The 26,494-nt window shown below is 37.2% G+C and overlaps 1 protein-coding gene across 4 annotated transcripts in view; it reads left to right on the top strand.

Moving 5' to 3' along the window:
* The window catches only part of kcnab1b (potassium voltage-gated channel subfamily A regulatory beta subunit 1b), a 56,357-nt gene extending 29,918 nt beyond the window's left edge, over window positions 1–26,439 (top strand). For all 4 annotated transcript variants that reach the window (XM_084118664.1, XM_084118663.1, XM_084118661.1 and 1 more), the window contains 12 exons: window positions 1,680–1,717; window positions 4,673–4,752; window positions 5,680–5,724; window positions 5,844–5,888; window positions 6,231–6,274; window positions 9,314–9,400; window positions 19,838–19,923; window positions 20,913–21,033; window positions 21,133–21,227; window positions 21,867–21,987; window positions 23,091–23,179; window positions 25,156–26,439. In XM_084118664.1, coding sequence (XP_083974790.1) covers window positions 1,680–1,717; window positions 4,673–4,752; window positions 5,680–5,724; window positions 5,844–5,888; window positions 6,231–6,274; window positions 9,314–9,400; window positions 19,838–19,923; window positions 20,913–21,033; window positions 21,133–21,227; window positions 21,867–21,987; window positions 23,091–23,179; window positions 25,156–25,245 — 941 coding nt within the window. In that variant the 3' untranslated portion in view covers window positions 25,246–26,439. The remainder of the gene's footprint in view (window positions 1–1,679; window positions 1,718–4,672; window positions 4,753–5,679; window positions 5,725–5,843; window positions 5,889–6,230; window positions 6,275–9,313; window positions 9,401–19,837; window positions 19,924–20,912; window positions 21,034–21,132; window positions 21,228–21,866; window positions 21,988–23,090; window positions 23,180–25,155) is intronic.
* The last annotated feature ends 55 nt before the right edge of the window (window positions 26,440–26,494 follow it).

Below are 26,494 nucleotides of genomic sequence, written 5' to 3'. Positions count from 1 at the left end.
CTCTCGCTCCCTCTCTCTACACGTTCTTCCCCCGGTAGACGTAGAATCCACAGCTAGATCAATGAGAAGCCCTATTACAACGACCATCATTTGAAGTGTCACACAGTTCTGAAATTATCGTACATTATAGGATTTTTTCCATTATTGATCGTACATCGTACAGAGGTCAAAATTATCGTACAAATACGATAATTATCGTACATCTGGCAACACTGCTAATGAATGAACTGGGCTAAGCTAAGTGCTATAAAGTGTCGCCGCGCGCCAGAGTGATTGAGTGCACGCACTGAGACGAGAGAGGTATGTATCAACTCATCTTAGTTAAGGGAATAACATTTAATATGAAAAACGGTGGAGTGTTCCTTTAACTCAGTTTGGTAGCGATGGCATCATTATCTACATAGCGCAGCTGATAGGTTGCTGTGGCATCAGTGGCCAATGAGCTGCAGCTCAGCATTCAAATCCTTGCTGGGTTTGCTGTTAGCAGTCTGCAGCACACTTTCAGAAACCCTCCACCTTCCCCAGCTCCACCTGTATAGATCCACTATATGGGGGGTATTTCATGTATGTTATATACGTGCAGCAGCAGCAGCATGTCTGTGAATGTATTGGCAGTAGCAAGTCTCTGCTGAATATTTAGCTTTGCCATCACAGGAATACATGACATTATTAAAATAGAAAATAGTACCTTTAAATTGTAATAATATTTATTGATGTGAAAAAACTGCATGAAATCCGATTTCTTAGGACTATTTATGATATTTTTATATTTTCACAACTGCAAAAGCTATAACCTTATAAAGAACGGGAAAAGTAGTCAAAATTCTTGCTATTTTATAAGATGGTTAAAATACTTACATACATTTATCTGATGCTTTTCATCCAAAGAGACTTAAAAGACAAATAAATAAATAGTTTTTATAAAAGCTTCCCAAAAAAGAACACCATTATTATGTCATATTGAATTAAATCAATAGGGAAATGTTGATTTGTTTACATCAATATGGAAGTGAAATGTATAGCCTACATCAAGTTCCCTGAACAACAAAGAAGTTTAAGGAAATGTCACTGGCCTTGTTTTCTTACATTCTTCTTTAACTTGTATTATTACTGTAAAACATTCAGATTCAGGTCTGTGTTAAATTAAACTCTGCGTGAAATACATTTATATTTATTCATTTTGCAGATGCTTTTATACAAAGCGACTTACTGTACAAATGAGGAATACAGCAAGCGATTCATCGTGAAAAGGCAAACAAGAAGAAGTGCTCAAAATACAAAGTTTCAGACATTGCTTAGCATAAACTAGAAAAGGGAAGGATTAAAGGAAAGTGAAAGATAGATTTTTTTTATGATGAGGTTAAGTGCTCACTGAAAAGATGAATTTTCAGCTGTCTTTTGAATGTTGTCAGGGATTCTGCATTCTGGATGAAGTCGGGGAGATCATTCCAGCAAGGAACAGTGAACGAAAATGTTCTGGAGAGTGATTTTGTGCCTCTCTGTGATGGTACCACGAGCCATCGCTCATTTACCGATCGTAGGCCTCTGGTAGGGATGTGGATGAGCGACGGCATCACAGAGAGACACAATATCACTAATAATAATAAACTAACTCTCTGGATAACTCTGACTCATACTCCCTCCCTCTCTTTCTTTCAATTTCTTTCTCTCTTTCTCAGGCACGTGGGTGACATTCGGGGGGCAGATTTCAGATGAGGTGAGTATTTCAATTTTTATATTTTTATATTCATAACCAGAAAGTAAACTTAATTTTTTTCCAATACATTTTCAACAGCAATTAATCTATAGATTAAACACTATATTTACTCTTAATAAATAATTTTGTAACCTAATATAATAGGGGGCTGAATCATCTGTTTTCACCCATAATTCCCACTTCTAAATCCATTTTAGCCATAAGCACAAATTGGGTAGAGTTAGCCGAGATAAGCATGTTTTGTGTTGACAGTCTTGGCAGAGAGGAAGGCTCGTAGACACATCATGCTGTGGTCTTCCTCATTATTCAAACAATAACATCATTCTGCCAGTGTTCTTTTCTGACACTCACCCAAGGCAAATGCACATAAATACTAGCGGTTCATAATAAAAGTCCCTGTGGCAACGACTTCCACGACAAGCCTGTCTCTCCCCAGAGGCGGAGTCTCCTCTTTTGTCCAGTCATCCCTCTTGTCCAATCAAATTATGCGAGATGCGGATGTCCCAGTTCGGTACCCTTCTCCACATGTCATAAGTCATCTCATCAGCAGTTGAACAGATGGTTTTCCCTTATCGGCCTGCTGATATACAACTACGCTGACAGAACGGATCACTGTCACTCATGCTGGCTGACAGCTCTCCATCAAAGACAGCGAGAGAGAGAGAGAGACTGATGGATTGTAGAGGTTTTAACCACCATTTCAACTGTTCTTTCATCAGAAGATCAAACTCTGACATGAAGATCATTGTATCATTGCAGCAGTTACACAAGAAAAACAGATGCTCTGGTCCAAAACCTATTAAAGGGGCGGTCACACTACACATTTTGTTCCATTGACTTCCATTCATACACATGCAAATGCATCAGACCGGAAACGCAAGCTCATGCAAAAAATTTAGCATTTCACTTCGTTCCGAAGTTCAAGTTTGGTGAACACTGAACTGCGAATGACCAGTAGAAGATCGATATGTCATTGCATGACCACTTGGCTGAATAAAAAGAACCCGTATTTTTTGCAGTAAAGTCGAGTAGATTGTATATTTTTACATTTTGATTGAATTACTATTTGTTATATTGAGTGTGACGTCGTATCACGACAGTGTCCATTGAAATTCCTTGTGCTCAAAGTCTAGTGTGACCGCGACTTAACTGGCTGTTTACACAGAAACTTGTGCTAGACGGATGTCTTTGACCGTTGCGTTCGCATCTTGCGTGTTGTTCAGCGTCTCACGATGACGCAGTGTTCTAAAAACTCGGTTCTCAAGTTAAAAGAAGTTTAACTTTTAAAAAATGCATCTCAAGACTTTGTGTTTTTCACATTCCACTGCCCGTATCTCACTTTAAAAACAAAACAAAAAACAAAAGGCCTCAAGACACATTTTTTTAGTCTGATTTATTTTAATATGAACACTACGGGCCCTATCATACACCCGGCGCGGCACCAGTATGCAGCACCAGGCGCGATGCAAGTGTTTTCTTGCTAGTTTCAGCCCGACGCAGTTATCATTTTCACGTTTTGCGCCATGTTGTTAGCAAATGCATTTGCACCCATCTGTTAGTCCATGGGTGTGCTGGTCTGAAAACGAGGTGTGTTCATGCGCATTGTTGGCGCTTTGCTATTTTGAGGCAACTGAAATAGACTGCACCAACTGAAACCTGGTCTAAAGGCGCAATATTTATTTAATTTAGTTATTTAAAGGGCACATTGTGCCTCACATAATATGAGGCTATAGGCGGGTGCACAACGCATGTACACTCTGCATAGTTACACACTTCAGCGCAGTGAAGTGCAAAAACACAACGCAGGGAAGTGGAATGGGACTTTTTTTTAAAGTTGATTTTAAAACTTATCTTAACTTGAGCACTGTATTTTTAGAACACCATGTCTAATGCACAACGCTAGAGCCTGAGACATGTTTTTTTATTTTATCTTATATTAACTTGAGCATTGCGTATTTAGAATGCTGTGCCATGCGCTGCAAAACATGCAAGCTCTTTTGTCAAACGTGTCCATCTAGCACCTGTTTACATAGAACAACAATGAAAAAACAGTGCAATGGATGCAATGCAATGCAATCGCAATCGTTTCAAATTAGTAATGATGACTTGTGTGTCTAATAGCTTGTGCTTTGAAATCTTAGAAGATAGTTGTGACATTGCAGTGCAGTTTAATTTATCACACCCTACGTCACGACTAGCTGTTGTCTTACTATTTATAAAATGAGCACAATTTTTTAAAGGACACATTTACCAAGCATCCATGCATAATAATAATCTTGTGTTAATATGCACATGAATGCCACTCTGTTCATCTGCCTGAAAATCTGTTTGTAAAGACAATTTTTTCAGCATTATGTGACAAACAATGTGAGGTGTACAGAATGAAAACACTGTCAGATGCTGTTAATTCTAGTGCAATATCACGTATTCCTATATACATAGTGACAAGCAGGCATTAAATGCCAGGATGGAGGCAAGTGCTTGGAAGGGAGGGGTTGAAAAATAACAGTGCTCTGTGAAATCAGGCGAAGAGGAACATCTTTCACGGACAGAGCAAGCTATTGCATTTTGATGAAAGATTACAAAGATAAATGGTTTTCTTTTGAATAACATGCATTTTGTGATCCTGTTCTGCCCCTCTCTCTCCATCATTGCCTATCCTAACTGCACTGTCCATATGAATAAAAGTGGCAAAGATATTCTACATAGGTTTAACACAATATGTAAAAAATAAAAAAATAAATCAGCCCTGAATTCGGTTAAGTGTGAGGGACATGAATGTTATAAAAGTGCTTCACATGGCATTGAGTCATGTGAAGAGGATTAAGCAATGCAGTTTTCAGAAAGGTGAGCGTTCAATTATCTGTTTCACACAGCTCTCTGCATTGATGATTGACAGCTGAGTGCTTTCTGAGTGATATACTGTGCGTGTGTGTGTGTGTGTGTGTTTTGTAGGTGGCAGAGCAGCTGATGACTATAGCCTATGAAAATGGGGTCAACCTCTTTGACACTGCAGAGGTCTACTCAGCTGGGAAGTGAGTTTGGCCTTTGACTTACAGCAAAATGAGTGGCTAAATTCATCTGGACACCTTTATTACCTTTTCATACCATCTAACTATTCTAAATATTGCATAAAGCCTATTTAATGGATAGTATGGGAATTGGGATTCAGCAGATATAATAGTCCAGCCTGTAAACTTCATATCCAAACTTCCATCTTGCCAGCTGTTTTATCTAAACCTGTTAGAAGATGCAGAAGGGAATTCACTATGATTGAAATTCACCCACTGATAGCATCATTTCTGTACATATTGTCTGCATTGATGCTTTGATGCTTTTGCATCAAATTCACTAAAGGAATTAATACTAAATAGTATTGAATGCAGTTTACATGGGGCAATTCTCTGGTTTGCAGGCCGGTTCTGAGTGCTAAGTAGTGCAGGATACAACAAACTATAGGAATCATATATCTGTACAGTGTCACTCCACCACTGTGATCAGGCAACTACATTGGCTATATTTAAAATGGCAAAAGTCTGGATATGTGCCTGGTTGTAATGCTTTAGAGCATCATTTGATAAATTACTGTTGCCATAATCACTATAAAAGTACACTTACATTAATTTTGAATAAGCTTTAAATTTCCTCCAGATTTCCGCGGACAGTAACCATAGCTCAACGTTAACTGTGTGTCAGGCAAATAGCGCTGACGTTTGTGAAAGATGCAAATTCTGTAATGAAACTGTATACAAAGGAGGTGTGTTTGCCCTGAAAAGAATGACAGTAACTTTGTTTAAATATGCATATCACAGTGCTATAGTGGCTGTTTAGTGAATTCACTAAACAAAAAATGTTTTCATTAAAAAAAAGCTTTACAAATCCAGCAATAAAATCTTGTGTTTTTTTTTTTTTTTCTATTTAAATATTATTACAAAGTACTCAAAATGTGTCTTTCTTCACAGGGCTGAAATAATCCTAGGAAACATTATCAAGAAGAAGTGTTGGAGGTATTTATCTTAGTTTTCTCATTTTATTTTAAGGGAGATCCCACTGATCAATTTCATTGAGAAATGTATAAAACATAATCACTTCACACATAATCCATAATCGGTCTGTGTGTGTACAGGAGATCCAGTCTGGTCATCACTACTAAACTGTACTGGGGAGGAAAGTAAGTATTAGTGGAGTGAGTCTATCTATCTATCTATCTATCTATCTATCTATCTATCTATCTATCTATCTATCTATCTATCTATCTATCTATCTATCTATCTATCTATCTATCTATCTATCTATCTATCTATCTGTCTATCTGTCTGTCTGTCTGTCTGTCTACTCTATTCATTTTATTAGTAATAACTATACCCTTATTTTCTCCTTAAAATTTAGGCATTTGTCTTTCTTTCTTTCTTTCTTTCTTTCTTTCTTTCTTTCTTTCTTTCTTTCTTTCTTTCTTTCTTTCTTTCTTTCTTTCTTTCTTTCTTTCTTTCTTTCTCTCTCTCTCTCTCTCTAGGGCAGAGACAGAGCGTGGGCTCTCTAGGAAGCACATTATTGAAGGTAGATATTCTTCTTTCTTCTAATCCCCCTGTTGTTTGTAATTGACCTGAACCTTTTTTCTTCGTTTCTTTCTCATTGCCTCCTCCTTTATTGATTTTTTTTCTCCTTCGCTGCAGTGTGTGGCCTTGTTCCTAATAAAAGCTCATCACCCACACCAACATTCATTCTTAAACAGTGTGAGATTCTCTCTCTCTCTCTCTCTCTCTCTCTCTCTCTCTCTCACTGAATCTTTCTTGATAAATGCCTATACAGAGAGCACATGCAAACCAAGGTAATGATTCAAACACATTATGTATACACAGAAACCATTCGCCTTCTACTTTTATTACACTTCCAAATATAATTTTCATAATCATATGATTGTCCTGTTTTCTAGTAAAATGTCTAAACTGTAATCTTTAAAACAAGAATGAGAATCAGAGTAAGACTTATTTATTTGTTTGTTTGTTTATGTTTTTCTTACCCCCCTTGGCAAATTGTGCATCTCAAGTAAATTTATATTATTTTAAATATATTTAGATATTTCTTCAGGAAACAATACCAAAAATCTGAATAAAACAAAAAATTATAATTGAATTTCTATTTTATTTTATTGATCACATACAGATTTAGCTGCAATTTGTTACCTTTTTAAAACCCTTTAAGGCTTTTCATTAATTTTGTAATTTAATTGTAATTTTCTCATAATCGACAGCATGTAATTATGTGAAGTGTTTGAGATCGTAAGCTTTATTTGAGTGCCTGATTAAGAGTGGAAATCTACATGGAATAATATTCTGATTTATCTCTGCTCTATGAGACGGAGGCGGACCACTGATTTTATGAGAGTTTAATATCTATAATGTCATTTCTGTATCACTTTCAGATTGAGAAAACTCACTGTTTGTATTTCATGAAACTAATTGAATCGTTCGCATACTTCGCTTATCCCCAGTTATTTTTATCACTCTAGCTTGTGTGTAGTTTTCCTTCCTGGCTCGCATCTCTCTCTCTCTCTCTCTCTCTCTCTCTCTCTCTCTCTCTCTCGTCCTCGTTAGCTCGTGTTTGTTTGACATTGTTTGTGGGCTAGAAAGGAACGTCTGTTTATCCTTTAAAAAGCTCCCCGCTAAGAATATCTCCTCCACAAACCCAGAGAATTGTGACTGATTATAGCCGTGGCGGATGCGAGGGCGCACTCGTGAGCAAGGGGCAGATTAATGAGTCTGAGATTGGCTGGATTACAGTGTTTTTGAGATGAATGACTGTGCGGTTTATCTGTCAGATTAATTTCAGTATGGCAGAGTTATCACGTCAGCGTTTGATCACCTGAAAGCTCTCTGACTTTGTTTCAACACACCTGGTGTTTGCTCTCTCTCTTTCTCTCTCAGCCAAGATTTATTGGCATGACTGTAAAGCATCACAGTTTTGCCAATGCTTTACTTTCACAGTACTTACACATAGGTGTATAAAATAAGAAAATCTTATTTAAAAGAAAAGCTAAAATGGAACTAAGCATAAATGTGTTCTGAGGTGGAGTGACCCCAAAAAGTATTTGGACACTTAAACAGCGCTCAAAAAAGCTTGAATGCCATTGCATTAAATGTCAAACCAAGTTGCATTTATTTAAAGAAAAACAGTTCAAGAACACTTTTCATGCAAAACATTTCACAGAGCAGATGTTTGTGAGGTTCTAAATGGAAAAACAAGAGATATAAGATGTTTTTTGTAAAGAAATTAATAATACAATTATCAAAAGGGACAGTAAGGACATTTATAATGTTACAAAAGATTTCTATATCAAATAAATACTGTACTTTTTGACTCTATTCATTAAAGAATCCGAAGAAGGAAAAAAAACTGAATATTTTTAAAAGTCAAAAATTTTTAGCAAAAAAATGTATGTATTAATACAATTTAATAAATAAATTGCATTTGAATATAAAATATACATTAGAAAAGAAAATAGTTATTTTAAATTGTAATACTGTTTCACAATATTGCTGTTTTTTCTGAGTTTATCAAATAAATGCAGCCTAAGTAAGCATAAGAGACTGTCAAAAACATAAAGAAATCTTACTGACCCCAAACCTTTGGTAATGGTAATGTACTTAATTGTCTATAGTGTTATGTGACATTAATTTTAAGTGTGCCCAATGTGTATTTTTGGGGGCCACTGGTCTATAAATAGGAATGAAACGATATATTTTGGTCGATATGATTGACTGGTCGAAATGTGTTCCCGAATTTTATACCAATAAATATGCAATATTTTTATGACTGATAACTAATATAATGCCCAATATTATACATCTGTTAGGGTTGTGTTCAAAACAGTGTTCAAAGTTACAGTAGCTCCTTTAATCTTGACAAGCTTCCAAGTTTGAAATAAGCCCTGGTATTATTTACTTCAGATATCACCCTTATCAGGATAATCTCGATCATTTTAAACCTAATATTGGACGATACCAAAATGGTCACTGATTTAACCCTAGTCTATAAATATACACAAACAAACATATTACTGACAGTGCATAGTGTATGTTATATGCTGTCTTTGTTCTCTGTCTCTCTCTGTTTCTGAATGGGACAAGGAAAGTGACAGTCAGACTGAATCATTCATCCTTTCAAAGTCCTTTGACAACTACATAAGTTTGTGTCTTAATTTGTTATCTTTCCTATTTTATAGAATAGTTTTCACTGTACTTACCCTAATGTTGCTCCAAATCTTTTTTTTTTCCCTTCACAAAACACAAAAGAATATATTAAGCAGAATGTTTATGCTTTTTGAGCTTCAAAAATGACAAAACGCCTCATAAAAGTATTATAATGTGGTCCACAAAACTCAGGCATTATCCCAAGTGTTCTGAAGCAATAGTTTTGTGTGAGGGAGAGACCAAAATTGAAGTAATTTTTTGATGAATGTCTTTCCTGACGAACACTGAACGTTCCTCAGACCACCTTATAGCGGTTTTGGGTGCAGTTTGATTTAACAAATCAAACTCTCACTTCAACAAAGCATTCAAATTCTCTTACGCGTTCTCTCTCTCTTTCTCTCTCTAGGTCTGAAGGGTTCTTTGCAGAGGTTACAGCTGGAATATGTGGATGTGGTTTTCGCCAATCGCCCTGACAGCAACTCACCTATGGAGGGTAAGTGAGGCTTGGGCCTCAAAGTCACAGTACACAGATGCTTCTAGTTTTGCTAGCTCACTTTTGCGCATCATTGCATTCTGAAATATGGTAGAGGCAATTCAGAGAGCAATGTATTTGGCATTGTCGCTAGAGCAGCTATAGTGGGCATTAGCATAAACTGTCGGCAGGTTTTCTCTTTACTGTCATGGTGGAGTAACAGTTCGAAAAGTCTTGCTGAGCAAGTTAGTCAAAGTAGATTTTTTAAAGCTGCCGTCGGCAACATTTTTTTGATCATATTCAGTGAAATCGACAGTATAATCCGACAGAACAACATAAATAAGGTGGTTTTAGAAAAAACCCCGAGCTTCTAACTCCACCTGGAGCGTGTTATTTGTTTTGCAAAAATCCACCGCTCCCGGATCATCGGGTCCAATCAGCGCAGGGGGGTGTGAGATCTGACTGTCAATCACAGGTCGTGCGCACGTTACAATCACATGCACACGCCTGAAGTTCGCGCAGTAACGAAGAGTGATGGCGGAAAAGATTCCAATTCCTCGGTTAACCTCAATGGCTAGGAGGTCAGAGCTTGCAACATTTCTTCTCGACAGGTAATTGTGCTTTATCAACCATTTACTTTATGAGTACTCCATGCATGGTGTTGATCGATGCTGATGAGACGGGCGCGTTCACAGAAAATCTGGTGCACACGCACTGACCCAATAATATCGATGGGAGGGTATTAGTTGATAGTGGGGGAGGGGCATGAGAGTTGTAAACATTAAAATTTTTGGCTAAGTCCACTCAATCTTCCAGGGTTGCCGATGGCAGCTTTAAATAATATATAGTTACCTGAATAAAAACAACCAGTGTAATGGCACAGACTTTTGAAGATAACTCTAGCGCCCCCTTGAGGTTTTGCTAGAACACTGTTTTAAGGTGCAGTAAGCAAATTTCTGAGAAACACTATTGATATTTGAAATCGACCCAAACAAACACACCCCTTGCTTCATTAATCCGCCCTCAAAATGCACGAACATGCAATACACAAGTGGATGTCTCTTTACCTTAGCTGAAGCGAAGCAAAATAATGCTTTGTGAAAAATAAAGCGATGATGAAGAACAAACGACAAGGAAAAACTAAAAATTGACTTACAGTACACTAGAGTATACAAGCAAGAGTCGGTTGTTAGTCGCCAACAGCACAGTATTTCCAAACAAACAATGACACTCAAAACTGTCCAGTTACTATAGCTAACATTACAACAACATCATATCTTGGTTCTGTGAAAAAACAGTGCCAATGTTACTCACGTATGGAGCAGAAACTGAAACCTTGCCGTCTGATTTCAGGCCTTCCCGCTTTGGTCTCTCTCCAGCGCTGGCAAGCTTTTCTAATATTAATGCGGGTCATAAAGCCCTTGCCTGATCATAACCCTTCTTTTTCCAGTGATATTCCACTTATCTTTTTTCTTTTGTGAAGTCTCTCAGCCTTCTCTCTTTCTTGCTCACTCTCTCTCCTCCTCCATCACGAGTGGACACGCCCCTTACTGCTGATTGGCTACAAGTGTGTTGTGCTGCTTAGTCTGGTCCAAAGCGTTTCTCAGAAATTGCTAACTGCACCTTAAAGTGCACACTACCGTTCAGTAGTTTGGAGTCAGAAAAGATGTCTCTTATTCTCACCAAGGCTACATTTATTTAATAAAAAAAACAGTAAAAACAGTAGGCCAATATTGTGAAATATTAAAACAATTGTTCTCTATGTATTTTATTCCTGTGATTGCAAAGCTGAATTTTCAGCATCATTACATTATCTATCGTTCTTGGTGTGAACCGGCCTTTACTTTGTGAGTTGGTTGTGTGTATGTGTGTGTGTGTGTATGCTTGTTTATATGATTTATGAGGACACAAATTTGTATAATAATATAATAACATATTACACTGGTATTACAGCGTAAATGTGGTTTATGAGGACATTTCCTGAGTCCTCGTAATTAAAATAGCTTAAAAATAACATACTAAAAAACATTTTACTAAAAATGTAAAAATACAGAAAGTTTTCTGTGATGGGTAGGCTTAGCGGTAGGGTTAGAAAATGAAGACAATAGAGTTTGTACAGTATAAAAACCATTAGGCCTATGGAATGTCCTCATAATGATAGGTGCACCGTGTGTGTGTGTGTGTGTGTGTGTGTGTGTGTGTGTGTGTGTGTGTGTGTGTGTGTGTGTGTGTGTGTGTGTGTAAAACAGGATATAGGATGCTATTTCCATACATCTCAGGGGGCCGTTTTTTCCATGCTGTTATCATAATCCCAGCCTAACCAATCTCTCACTCTCTTTCAATTTCTGTGGCACTGCAGTGCTTAGGAAGTCTGCTTCTGACACACTCTCTCCATCATCAAATATGTCTTTCTTTCTTTGACTCTCTCTCTCTCTCTCTCTCTCTCTCTCTAGAGGGATTATACACAGAATTGCCCATAGGGTACATAGTGTATTTTTAAGCTGCTCTTTCCTTACTGTGTCTCCAAACTCTAAACTTTTCTTCTCACATTTGTACACATACATGCACATAATCATGTTTACTTGCAATCTAATGAGAACATACCACTTTGAATTGCTTTTATGTGAGGCTTTTTACATTTTTAGAAATAAAAAACAATTTTTATTTTTATTTATTTTGTCAGATTTAGCTAACTTCTTTAGACAAATTTGTTAGTAAACGCGCACACACACCTGATTTCTGCCATTGGACTGCTTTAGTATTTTTACTGTCTGCATGAGCGAGTCTTATCAACACGTAAACACATTTTACATCAGGGTTTCAAGCCAGAAAAGTACTGCATAGAGTGTGAGGATAATCTCAAGAGGACTCTCCATTCATATCAGAGCTTTAGAGGCACTGCTGCGCTTTGCTGTGGGGAAAAGCAGAAGGTCTATCAAAGTAAAATGTTTAATCATCATTCTACCATCAAGACTGGAATGATTTTAATCCTAATTGATGTGCAGTCTGTTCTTGGCACATACAGTTGAATCCTTGTGGGAAGATAAAAGGGTATTTTAATAAAAGAACATTTTGGAACTGAACTGTGAACAAATTTTACTACCCATGGTCTCCCTGTGAGAGTTGTTTAAGTGTTTGCCACATGTTGTTACTAAGCTTTGTGAGAAAGATCATCAATGTGATGCTAGAGCAGATATATTGGTATACTGTACATATATGGGCTTCAAGGAATGTTAAAGGAGAAGTTCACTTTCAAAAAAACTTTTGCTGATAATTTACTCACCCCCATGTCATCCAAGATGTCCATGTCTTTCTTTCTTCAGTCGCAAAGAAATTAAGGTTTTTGATGAAAACATTCCAGGATTTCCCCCCATGTAATGGATTCTATTGGGACCCAAACGGTAGAAGGTCCAAATGACAGTTTAAGTGCAGCTTCAAAGGGCTTTAAACGATACCAGACGATGAATAAGGGTCTTATCTAGCGAAACGATCGGTCATTTCCAAAATAAATAAAAAAGTTTAAGTTTTATAAGCACAAACGCTCGCCTTGCTCTGTTCTGTGATGCGCGTTCGTGACGTCACGTAATACGCAATTACGTTGAAAAGGTCACGCTTGACGTGTTTACAAATGTGCGGAAGGAGGACCATATACACATTTTCAAATGTATTTGTGTCAGTTTATCGTTTAAAATGCCCATTTCGTGTGCGTATCCTGGGTGTTTTAATATTAAAAAGCCAAAAAGAACATTTTCTTCAGGACAGAAATTTTTCAAGCGTGACCTTTTCAACGTAATTGCGTATTACGTGACGTCACGAACGCGCATCACAGAACAGAGCAAGGCGAACATTTGTGCTTATAAAACTTAAACTTTTTTATTTATTTTGGAAATGACCGATCGTTTCGCTAGATAAGACCCTTATTCATCATCTGGTATCGTTTAAAGCCCTTTGAAGCTGCACTTAAACTGTCATTTGGACCTTCTACCGTTTGGGTCCCAATAGAATCCATTACATGGGGGGAAATCCTGGAATGTTTTCATCAAAAACCTTAATTTCTTTGCGACTGAAGAAAGAAAGACATGGACATCTTGGATGACATGGGGGTGAGTAAATTATCAGCAAAAGTTTTTTTGAAAGTGAACTTCTCCTTTAAAACACACACACACACACACACACACACATACATACATACATACATGCATACATGCATACACAGCCCGTTCTCATCCTAGGGCGTCATATATTGACGCTTTTGACATTTCGTCTACATCGAACGCACATGGCACCCTTTAGCGTCAATATGAGACGCTAGACCTAAACCTACCCATAACCGAACAAAGCTCTGTGCGTCTCATATTGACGCTAAAGGGTGCCATGTGCGTTCGATGTAGACGAAATGTCAAAAGCGTCAGTATTATGACGCCCAAGGATGAGAATGCGTTGGCATACATGCATACATACAGATGATGAGGTCATCAAGATTTAATTTTAATGTTAATTTTGGTGCTCTATAGATAGTTTTCAGTGCATTAGTGTAAATGGGATTTTTGTTTGCTTTTTACAAACTACAGGAAACAATTATTTTCTGTAATAATTAAAAAATATGTAATGGATGCTGTTGATAAGAGCATAACTTGTATTGAAGCACTGTTGGATACCACACATGCAAACACACACACACAGTCCTCTGTGCATTTAAAGATCTTCAAACTAAATGAATAGTCTATAATGCACTCACGGTCTGTAATATTTGTTGCCTTTTTTATAAACACCAAACACACGTGTTTATTAGTGTTCATCTGATATTGTAGGCTAAGCACCAACTGGCTGTTTCAACAAACCTCAAATGACCTGTTTGTGCTTGAGTCGTCCACATCAGTCTACTGTAGAGATATTAAAGCCACAAATCAAATTCATACAGCACTGCCACTGTCTCTCTGTCACGCACACACACACACACACACACAAATCGAATCAAAGCATATGATTAGGCATAATTCTGTTGCTGTTTAGCGTACTCACAGTACATCTTGTCCTGGTGCATTCTGGGTCGTGGAACTTTTTCTGAGATTGTTAAAATAAAGTTCAAAGTGCTAATGATGTTGATGTAATCAAAGTAATTAATCAGTAAAGTACACACACGCACACACACACACACACACGTTATGTCAAATAAATGCTGTTCTGTTTAACTTCCTATTCATCAAAGAATGACAGTTAAAAAAAATATTAAGCAGCACACCAATGATAATAATAAGAAATGTTTCTTGAGCACCAAATCAGGATATTAGAATGATTTCTGAAGGATTGTGTGACTGGAGTAATGATGCTGAAAACTTTTCCATCAAAGAAAAAAATTTAATTTAATGTATTAAATTAGAAAACAGTTAAAATTGTAATCATATTTCAGCAACACTTAACAACAAGGTTTCATTAGTTAACAACTTTACTTAACAAGAACTAAGAATGAACAATACTTCTACTGCATTTATTACAAATGAATAATAATAATAATAATAATTTAAGGCCGTCTATAGGTCCAATGACAGGTTCTGATAAGCGGGTGAAGGTTTACTGCGTGTTACTGTCTTTTCAGCGTGGCAAAATAATTAGATTCCAATTCAGCTTTTATCTGACTCCATTTTATCACCATCTCGAATTTAGGTTTGAATACCAATTAGTTATTGGTCATTTATATAATAGTTTAGCAGCACATTTGATTATTCTGTTTAACTCTTTACTCTTATTATCCTCGTTCACTCGGGTGCCAAATTCACACAGGGTCCTCACACCGGCCGTTCATATATGTGGGCCCACGATCACAAACTCATCAGTTTCGGGTCACTAAACAGAGGTAATTTGGCTAATTTCTTAGACGGTCGCATTCACATAATCATTTCAGAGTAAGTCATAAAATCCAAATGTAAACAATTTGTTATGTCAGATAAATGTATCATGCCAATTACATAATAAGTTCAAAGATAATCAATACAATAACATCAAATGCTCAGAGATAGAGTAAAAGATGTACCTGACTCAGGAAATTCATAATGATGAGTGTCTGAAAGGCACTCGGCATTACGGGCGGAACTCATCACAAATCGCCCCGAGCCTCTTGAGACATCTCTTTATATACTCAGACCAAGAAAGAAACCTAATCATATGCTAACAATGGGAATTTGCATTAATCACGGTCTCCAGAGTTTACACCTTTTGAGGACAGGATGCTATTTGCATGAAAGATCCACCCTCCTCTGTAAGCAAGATATCTCTAAACTCTTAAAAACTTGATTACCTTTTGGTTTATTTCTTTGGGGATGAGACCTTTGTACCAGTTACACTGAGACATTTCAAATGATACCAGACATGTACCCAGCAAGCAATTTTGCATTTAAAAGATGTCTAATAGCCGTCCAAACACAGCCCAGATGTCTAGGCTAAAACCAGGCAAAATTTGGGCTGTCAGTGAAAATGTAAAAGACGTCTAAATCATAGCCCAAGAATAGACTAGTCATCAATTAGATAGTGTTGTATGATAATTGTTCACATTAAACAATATAGATGTTTGGGTGAATTTCAGGGGATCTCAGCATGAGAGAGAGACGAGATGAGGAAGGGAGAGAATTGTAAATTGGGAGGTGATCAACTCAAGTGTGCTCATGTCTCAAACGGGGATGTCAATATAGCAAGAGAGTTCAGATGTTGATTTCCTTTGTTTTCTCAGAGAGCTGCCCTCTCTTCCAGTTTTTCCAGTCTTACAATAATTTCAACATTTACTAATACATTATTAAAAATAGAAGTTGTATTTGTTAACATTAATGCACTGTGAGCTTAATAAACCAAGCAAAATTGTGACTGAGCTTGAAAGGCTGTGATGAGCATGTATTTTTGTTGCATTTGAACTGACTACATTTATTAGTCTCCCCTACGTTTTCTTTTGCCTACAACAAGCATTCGACATGATTTATTGGGAAATTGCAATCAAAATCCACTTGTCTCAAAAATCTGAGGGGACACTTGAGCGTGACGCATCTGCACATGCACACTTCAGCCTACGCACTGCAGAAACCCCAGACATTCACATTACATTAGATTAATACTTCAGGGTTCTAATGTTTGGATGTTCTGAGAGATCCAGCAGAGCTGAGCTAGAGTTCACGGTCTCTAGTTAGAAGAAGCTATACGATGGTTTGCTGAAGAACCATTCATTTTTGTTCTCACTGGCATGTGCCTCTGGTTTCCTGTGTTTTTGTCTTGCTCTCTCTTTTCTTGAGCAGATGTATTGTTGTGCTTAGCTGACGTTCACTTCCTCCATTCTCACCCACACACATTTCTTTTCACTTGTACAGAGTTTGTAATGAGCGAGTGGGTGTGGGCTTTCATTTTCATTATGTTGGCTACTGAGGTAAATTTGGCTTCTCCTGTTTTTTTAAAAAAAATATAATTTATTATCTCTTTTCACCTTCTCTTGCCTTATTTTCCTTCTCATAAGTTCTTTTGTTTCTCACATGTATGCAGTTAGCAGCCCTGGTCTTACAGGATTGGTCCACATTGGACTATGACCTGCCCACTTAGACCAGAAAAGCGATGAGCGACCAGCGTCGATAAAGTGAAGCTAACAGTCCCTTCACACCAAACGCAAAACGATTGTTCGCCTTTGGCTAATTCACACCTACACACTAGGTGGCGCAACCCACTATTCAGCTGATCGGCCTATCGTATTTGACCACTGAGAAGAAGAATCACTTAAATGTTGGGGCATAGCACCACAAGACACACAAACTGTTAAAAAGTACAGAAACATAAAGAAATTGGATTTCTCTACCAGCAGCAAAAAGACGGCGTTAGCTGTTAGCGCCACCAATCTCTTATATCTAGGTGGACTGATTAATGCCAGCCAATCAGATTAGAGCCTGCCAGATTTAGCAAGTGTGTTCCAATTTTTCTGCAGAAGTTCAGACAGTCAGTGAACAAAATGTTGGTCCTCATGCGTGGCATTTGATGAGACTAGGGCAGCCCTGCTACACCACTGTCAGACAAAGAGCTCCCCACAGACATCATTCACTGGTGGCATGTGAAGATGAAATGCAGACTCAGTGGACGCAGAGTAATGGCCACAGTGAAGCGCCTTGAGTCAAAACACTGATGAGACAGAGAAAAGCAGCTCTTTGCACAAGAAAATCTGAAAGATGAAGCAATAAAGCAGCTTTATTAACTCAATGACGGAGGTTTTTGAGCAAATCTTGTACTCGCTGTGCTTGTCCAAAAGCTATAAAGCGCCACTGAAGAGTAACAGCAGTAAAAGGGCTCCACTGGTAATGGCGCAGAACAGGATAATGCCTTGAGGATTTCAGAGCAGATGGTGTTAGAGTGGCGCTCTGTCAAATGTACACACTGATATCGTGTGCAAACATATGACGAAACAAAGACTGTGAGCATGATACATAATTTTTCTTTTCCATTTATCATTATACATGATTTCATTAGAAATTGTACACTGTAAAAAATGATATTATCATAAGTTATAAGTTAATTTGTCAATTTTCTAACTTTTTTTAATAAGTTATACAAGATTCAACTCGTTTTTTTAAGTCAGTTTAATGCAATTTAAGTTGAAATGACTTAAACATCCAAGTTGATTGTACTTAAAAATTTAAGGAAGCAACTATTTATTTGCCCATAAAGTGTGGTTGTAATAAAAACCATAAAAACAAAACAATGCTCCTACCCAGATTGCAAAGACAACCAAGAAGTGGCTTGAGAACAAGTCTATCAGGCTCATGTTTTGACCTGGTCAGAGTCCAGATTTGAACCTTATAGTGAATTTTTGCTCTCACGTTAAATTATACAAACTGGGAGACATTTTTCAGCTACTCATGAACTGTTTGAAGCCATCAACATTGGAATAACACTGACTCTTCTTTCTGTAAAAAGCTGTCTGCAAGTTTACCCACATGGCTTAAACATTTAAAGAAGACAAAGGGAAAGGCTATTCCGTTCAATACTTTATCTACAGTATTTGTGCAATTCAGTGATTTGTTACTAAAATAATAAAGACCACTAAATATTTTGCCATTTATGGCTTGGCCCAGTTAGGTTTTTTTTTTTTCGCCCAGGAGTGTAAGCTATAAAAAAGGACTGATGGTCTGCACACAGACGGATAATTAAATTCCTCTTTATTAAACTCCACTAGACGATAAAACACAAATGTCCCGACACTGAGCCTTCCTTAGTGTGTTAAAGTTCAATATGTCCCATCTCCTCTTAAAGACCATCATGCAGACCATTATCCTTAATGGTAATTAAATTAATGAATGTATTGAGAATGAATTATCTTACAACAAAGAATGTGTAAATGATAGAAAAATATTTTTCTTTCATTAGGATGTCTAGAACCCTTTGGAATGGATACAGTTGTGCTGCTATGCTTGAATATATGATACAGAGACATTTAAAGTTATTGTACAACGCAACTTGCTTATATAGAGCCGTTGTGTCAGTTTACTGCTGAAATGCTTCTCGTGTTTAATCCTGTTAAATCAGAAGTCTGTGAAATAGCTTCAGCTCTTCTGCATTATTAGCGTTTATCCTTTGTGGAACTCTGTCAGTTTTGCCAGATCTCACAGGAAAAACAAGCAAACTGTTCTGACAACACAATCCCAAAATAAAGCCTCCCAAAACATGGCTAAATGAGCCAATTTAAAGGGATAGTTCACCTGCAATTTACTCCCCCTCAAGTTGTTCCAAACCTGAATGAATTTCTTTCTTCTGCTGAACACAAAAGACATTTAGAAGAATATGGGTAACCAAACAGTTGATGGGCCTATTTTTTTCTTCTTCTCTATACTATTGAAGTCAATGAGGCCCATCAACTGTTTGGTTATATTCTTCAAAATATCTTCTTTTGTGTTCAGCAGAAGAAAGAAATTCATTCAGGTTCGGAACAACTTGAGGGGGAGTAAATTATGACATAATTTTTAGGTTAACTATCCCTTTAATATTTGATTTATTAAGAGTGGAATAAATCGTATTTTGCAATTCATGGCCCCCTTAATATAAACATGATAGATTTGATCTCCAATGCTGCAGAATCATTTTCATAAAACAATTGTGTTGTCCTTCTTCGTTGCTACAGTACTATACCCTTGTATCCTTTGTCATGTTATGGGCATTTGTGTTACAATGCAAAGTATCCTTTTACAAAAAAGGAATTCAAATAATACACATGTACAACTGGACATGTAAATCAATTATTAAATTATAAGTGCAAAATATGCATCCTGGGAATTCCCATAGTTTTAAATTACTTTCTGAAAAAACAAGCCCAGTCACTCTGCACAAGGAGAGGATGTAGATAGCGCCATCTAATGGTGAGCAGACAAAAAAAAATCTCTGGATCTACACCAAACTAATTCCAAAAGCTTGGCTGATATTTTTGTCTGTACATGTGTGTTTCAGAGATTGTGAGAGCCATGACGCACGTCATTAACCATGGTATGTCCATGTACTGGGGCACGTCACGCTGGTCAGCTATGGAGATCATGGTGAGTGGAGAGGACAAACTTCTGTGCACTCTTTCATTAATGCTTCCTTTTGATATTTAAGTCAATCCTAATGATGCAATTATTTTATATTGTCATATTTTATTCATATTAAGCCTGTCATCAAGCATGTTTGGTTGTTTTGTTGCTCTGTTATTATTTGTCTGACAGTGTAGGCACTGTTTGGGTATTTTTAGTGGGGGAGTTTATTTGGAATATTTAATAAGATTGACGTCACACATTAAAAAAAAAGAAAAGTTGAATACACGTTATGTCAGTCACGCTTACACACTGCCTCCGAAACTTTCGTCCGTCATAAAAAAAATTCGGATCGGGTTCAATTGTATGTGTTTTTCGCATCCGTAGCATTGAGAGGTGTTTTGACAAATCAGAGCCACCGAATGACGAATACGAAAAAACGCATGCGAACATTTCAGACTCAGTGTGCAAGGACCTTAAGCAGCTGTTTCTGAACTCTCTGTGAAATGCCTCAAATCTGTAGTCTTCAGTTTTCTTCCGGGAATGAACACTTCACAATATTCCTCATTTAAATAATTCCTGTGCAAGGCATATGCAAAAAAGGAGGCGAGGCCTGGTTGAGTTGGTTGGTTAGTAGTGTGTTGAAACCGGTTGAAACTTGTAGTTATGGTAAGGGGCGTAACATTTCCCAAGCACGCTCAAAGCAGTTGACCAATCACAACACACTGGTCCAGCCAATCAGAGCACATTGCACTTTTTGGATGGAGGGGCTTCACAGAGACTGGAACTAAACAAAGCGTTACTGACAGACTGGGAGGGGAGGTGCCGCAACAATGTAAAATATGTGAAAAATGATGTGTTTTTGAACATTTAAGCATGAAAACCTATTCTAGTAGACCCCAAAAACAAAATTGAGACTTTATAGGTTCCCTTTAATAGGGCATAATAGATCCCTTTTAACAGTATTAATATTATTCTCTTTTATTTTTTGTCATGTCTTTCTCTCCATGTAGGAGGCGTATTCTGTAGCGAGGCAGTTTAATCTGATTCCACCTGTGTGTGAACAGGCAGAGTATCATTTATTTCAGAGAGATAAAGTGGAGATGCAACTGCCAGAGCTTTACCATAAGATTGGTAAAAACAAACACATATTCTACATAAATACGCACACATAAACACCCATGATTAACCTTAAAATGGCCTTAACGTATTAAATTATATCTTGTACCGCAGGTGTTGGAGTAGTGTCCTGGTCTCCTCTGGCCTGTGGCATCATCACAGGAAAATATGAAAATGGCATCCCAGAATCTTCCAGAGCCTCTTTGAAGGTACTTTAATCTTGTGTCATGGCAGACATCATTTCCTCATGACATAAGGATGGATATCTGTTGAGTAAACTGATCCATATCCAACTGAAACAGTGCCAGATTTCGGTGTAAAGCAGATATATTCCAGAACAACTGAAGAACAAAACAAGAGTTAAACAGGACAGTCTGTCACTGGATGAAGTGATTTAGGAGCTCATATAGACCTTATGCGCCAGAGAAACAAGTGTGAAACCATCTTTAGAATTTTGTCTTTGAACATCCGTTTTTGCGGTAGCTCTGTATATTTCTATGGCATCGCTGTTGAATTAGCTGATGAAGTGGATTTACTTATTGTAGAGTTAACGAAAGTTATCATGAGCATTGTAATGTTTAAAGTGGATGTCATAACAAATGTCAGTAGACCAGGAAGATTTTAAAACGAACGGTTCATTCATAAATCCGTAAGATCTTACCTTCATGTGGTGGAAATACAAACTGGAAGACAGAACTCAAAAAGCACAGTGCTGAAAAGTGGTGGGGCTACATAAGGTCTATAGTTAATAAATTACACCTTTAGTTAGGATCCAGCTATGAGGGTGGCAGGTCTGTCAGGGCAGGTTTGCTTTGGTCGTCTCACTTTCTCTCTCTCTCTCCGTGCAGCCGTATCAGTGGCTGAAGGAGAAGATTCTGAGTGAGGATGGCAGAAAGCAGCAGGCGAAGCTTAAGGAATTGACCCACATTGCTGAGAGGCTCAGCTGCACCCTGACACAACTTGCCATCGGTAGGTCAAAAGAACTTCACTAATTTTCACTTCAACTGTCACAATGTGCCACATATTATCAATGCCAGAGTGACTCAGACGGTTCTGTCATACACAGCACAGACATAAGTAAAAGGCTGAATTTTCTTTTATGCACATAACTCAAAAGGCTTTAAAATCACCAAGTCCTTGAGCTGTTTCTGAATACTTTTTTGTTGTTGTCGTTGGAGGCTTATACGTATTTACCTGTTTTTGAACAAATTAAATGGAACTCTATTTATTTAATCCTCATAAACTTGATCGCTTTATGAACCAAACCCAAACAACAAACCCAAAAACGCTTAGAAATGGACATGGCAACGATGTGCAAAGCAGCCTTATAAACAGAAACAAAACATGATGCATTTCTATACAGTGGTTTAGTTAAAATTTCATTGTCTTTGGCCTTTGTAATATTACTTTTGTCAAAAATAGCGGATACCATACACGCGGGATGCCAGAACTTTGATATGGCTACCATGCTGTCAATCATCGCAAGTTCGGGAGTGAGTCATGTTCCGTACGCACACACACGGAAGAATAATTTAGGGGATTCACTGCTGTATTTAAATGTGGTCGGCACTCCTGAAGCTTTACAGTACGTGGCCGTATACTACTAAAATTACATACCTAATGAAAAACTAACTTGGCATGCTTTGGTCCGTTTGGAAGCCTTTTTCACATACATGTGTTTTTAATAGAAGTTTATAGCTGTGGAGGATAAAATTCTAATTCTTTAATTGATTTAAAATTAGAAAATGGTGATTTTGTTCTATTATTTATTTAGTAAAAATAATAAATCTTTTCTAAAAATATATTGTTTGTATTAATTGTTTTAAATTTTATTTTATTGTGTATTTTGATTCATATTTTAATTTAAATAGTTTGATAAACAATACAAAAAAGTTTGTTAAAAAAGTACTGTTAAAAATACCTGTATGAACAAACCTTTGGCTGCAGCGCACGATCAAAATCCCACCAGCTCAATTGAGATTCCAATGATTCACTGGCTTGAAACTTTCAGACATATACTGTAGGACCAAACCACAGATCCCTCATACATCTATCTCCGTGTTCCTCTGTAGCCTGGTGCCTCCGTAATGAAGGAGTGAGTTCGGTTCTCCTGGGGACCTCCAACCCTGCACAGCTCACTGAAAACCTGGGGGCGATACAGGCAAGAGATTTATCCAAACATCTCAAATACACTGTCACACCTTCTACAGCTCTCTGCTCTTATCTCTTAACACCTTATTCTGAATCTCACATGGTTCATTTACATTTAAAACATCAAAAACAGGATATTGCTTGATGCTATTTTTATGTGCTATGGCAAGCTTTCACACACTGATGGAAGATCCAACTACCGGTAAAGCCTCAGACAGAAGATGGTTTTACGTGGTTTCTAGCTTGGCGAAATTGTTAGACCAGTGGTTTTCAATCAGGGGCCTCAGCAAACTTCCAAGTGGACCTCAATATGATTTAAAATGAAAACAAAACAAGTATTAAACAATTTATAATTAAACAATTAAAAATCAAGATATTTCATATTTTAATTCACCCCCTCAGACCTGAAAAGGTCATGTTTTTTTTTTTTTTTATCTTAATCTTAAAATTGAATTAGGTAGAAATAGTGAATAATAAATATTTTTAAATTCTTAAGTCAGTAAATCAGAAACAACTAGAAAACTTTTTATTGTGGACAATGGGCAATGAAGTCAAAACGGTTGAGAACCACTGATTGAGACCATCTTAAGGGTCTTTCACATTGAGCGTGATTAAGCGACGCAATAACACTCTTGAATCGAAACAATAGATCTATGGGGATTTTTCACTCCGTTCAATTTTTCTCCCCGTCGCCCCGCGATGAAATGGGCCAACCGATTAGATTTTAGTTTTAGATCACGTGCTTGGAGCCACACAAAAAAGCAGTTTTGAAAACCAGTGTAAAAACCAAAGAAAAGTATACTGGAGGAGAGAAGAGAATGGATGTTGAGTTCTTGGTGGTCCTGTCCCAAATGTCACACTTCATGTGCACTTGCAGTCTTGTGGACTTGTGGAAGTGTGGACTCGGAGGAAGATCGCAAGGGCTTAGGATTCCATTTGGGACAGGGCCGTGATCATTCATGTCTGAGAACAGAGAACTTTTTAATAAAGGTCACAGCGACTACAAAAACATAGACAAAAATGTAGTTCTGTGGCAAGGAATTGCCGAGAAAATGGGAATCGATGGTGAGTTTAATATCTTATTAAAGTCGTAAGCATTATAGATTGTTTGTGTTTCTGGTGTAGTAGCAAACTTTATTTATCTTAATTTACTGCTGTATGTTGTGCAGCGGACGAGGTTAAAGGGATAGTTTACAACACAAAAGAAGATATTTAGAAGAATATGGGTAACCATTGCTGGGCTCCATTGACTTCCATAGTATGGGGAAAAAAATACTATGGAAGTCAATACGGTCCATCAAGGCAATCAATCGTTTTGCGCTTGTTGTGAAAGTACCGTTCATCGCCGATTCGCTTCGCTTTATCGCATTTCGCTCAGTGTGAAAGGTCCTTCAGTCAAACTAGTTAGATCTAGTATAGCAGCTACCATATTCTAAAAACCAGCTTTGACCACTAATGAAGTTAACACAAAAATAAAAGGAATCCATAATAAAGTACTCTCATTTACTAAAATAAATAAATACAAAAAACATAAAATAAGAAATATATACATTTTTGAAACACATGAGGGTGTGAATGATGAAACGTTACTAATAGTCAATAATGTTTGTTTTTTTTGTGTAATAATAATTATAAATCTTTTATGTTTGTATTCATTGTTTTCAATTAATTTTATTGGAATTTTTTTAATTATTTAAAAAAAATACACAATAAAATAATAATTATTTTTGTTTAACAATAGTAATAAAACATTTTAATGTTTATATTAAGTTTAAATTAATTTTATAGTGTATTTTTATTTTAATTTAAATAGTTTGATAAACAAAAAAACAATTTTAAGTTTGTCAAAAAAGTATCATTAAAAAAAGTACAGTATAATGAATGATGAAAGAATTTTCATTTTGAGTAAATAATGACGTTGAGCTTTTGATTCTGTTGCCTGCATTTTTAATAGTTACATCATATGGATGACATTCTCACTGACAGGTTCTTCCAAAGATCACCACTCAAGTGGCCTCGGACATCGACAAAGTCCTGGGTAACCGTCCCCACAGTAAGAAGGACTACCATCACTAGGCCTTTCTGTGAACCTGTAAGCCTTGAGACTCAGGATCCCGTGCCAGCCCTCTTGTGTCGGCGGGTGTCCACAGTGTGTGATTCCCACCATTGTGTGTCTATGTCAACTTCTTCTGCAGAGAGCCATTGTTACCATTACAGTAGAAATGCTAAAGTGTTATGCATGCTTCTGTTCGACCTAAACCTGAGCTCAACCTTGCATTAAAATCTCTGTGGATACACACCTGCCTGTGAAGCACAGAAGCTCCTGGACTCCCTCATCCATGGGGTTTTGCATACAGCTGTCCATCGCCCATATGTGCCAAAGTGAACCTGGTCTTGACCCTTGACCTCTGGATATTCATTCTGAAAAGGGGCGAATGACAGGCCCTGCTTACTGTCTATTAAAAAAAGTAAGGAAAACACACTGCATATCGCACTGAGAATGTAATGGCAAAGAACTGTGATGTATGGCAGAGCAGCATGTGGAGTTGAACTGTGTAATCTGTGCATTAGCAAAAATGTGTTGGATTAAAAAGCCATCAACAGCAAAGTGGGCTGTTATGATGTTTTAATGTTCTCCAGAAAGTTGCTCCATCCATCGTTGTTAAGGTGATGATACACAGGGCAACTTTTTGAGCAATGTTGCTGGGCAATCTTGCCGAGAGATTGTTGTTTGGGCACTTTCCCATTGAAAATGGGCAATAAATTTCTATCTGGATAATTTAGATCAGTCGTGGTCCCTGTGTCTCATCTGGTTGCCACATTGCCCAGCAACATTGCTCAAAAAGTTGCCCTGTGTATCATCACCTTTAGACTGTTTGTGTATGTTCCCTCTGTAATCCCTACAATTCGTGTCATGTCTAATCTGTTCAATAATTTCTTATTTCTCCATTTTAAATGAACATTATAAAAGAAACTTAGTTTGTTTAAATGCTTTTCCAGTGATAAAGTTGATAAACACCGGTTAAAGACTTAAATGCCTGCTGCTGTTTTTGGTAAGTTTTGAACTGCTAAGCAGTAAGTTACATACTTGAAGCCGGAGAGAGATAAACTGCACAACAACTGTAAGCAACTAGTTAATATCCAAGGAGTGACAAAAGGAGTCAAAATGTTTACAAACATGAAAATGAGGAAGCTGTTAATGAATGAATTGTGCAGAGTGCTTTTAACATCAAGAAAATAAAAAATGTGCATCTCCAGGTTGTGTTTAATATATAATGAATGTTTGAAGTAATGAAGTGTTTTTGTAACCAAATTTGAAGTTATT

Source organism: Abramis brama (genome assembly GCF_963993115.1).
Source record: "Abramis brama genome assembly, chromosome: 7".
NCBI lineage: Eukaryota > Metazoa > Chordata > Actinopteri > Cypriniformes > Leuciscidae > Abramis > Abramis brama.
This window is presented reverse-complemented; position numbering and strand designations above follow the sequence as displayed.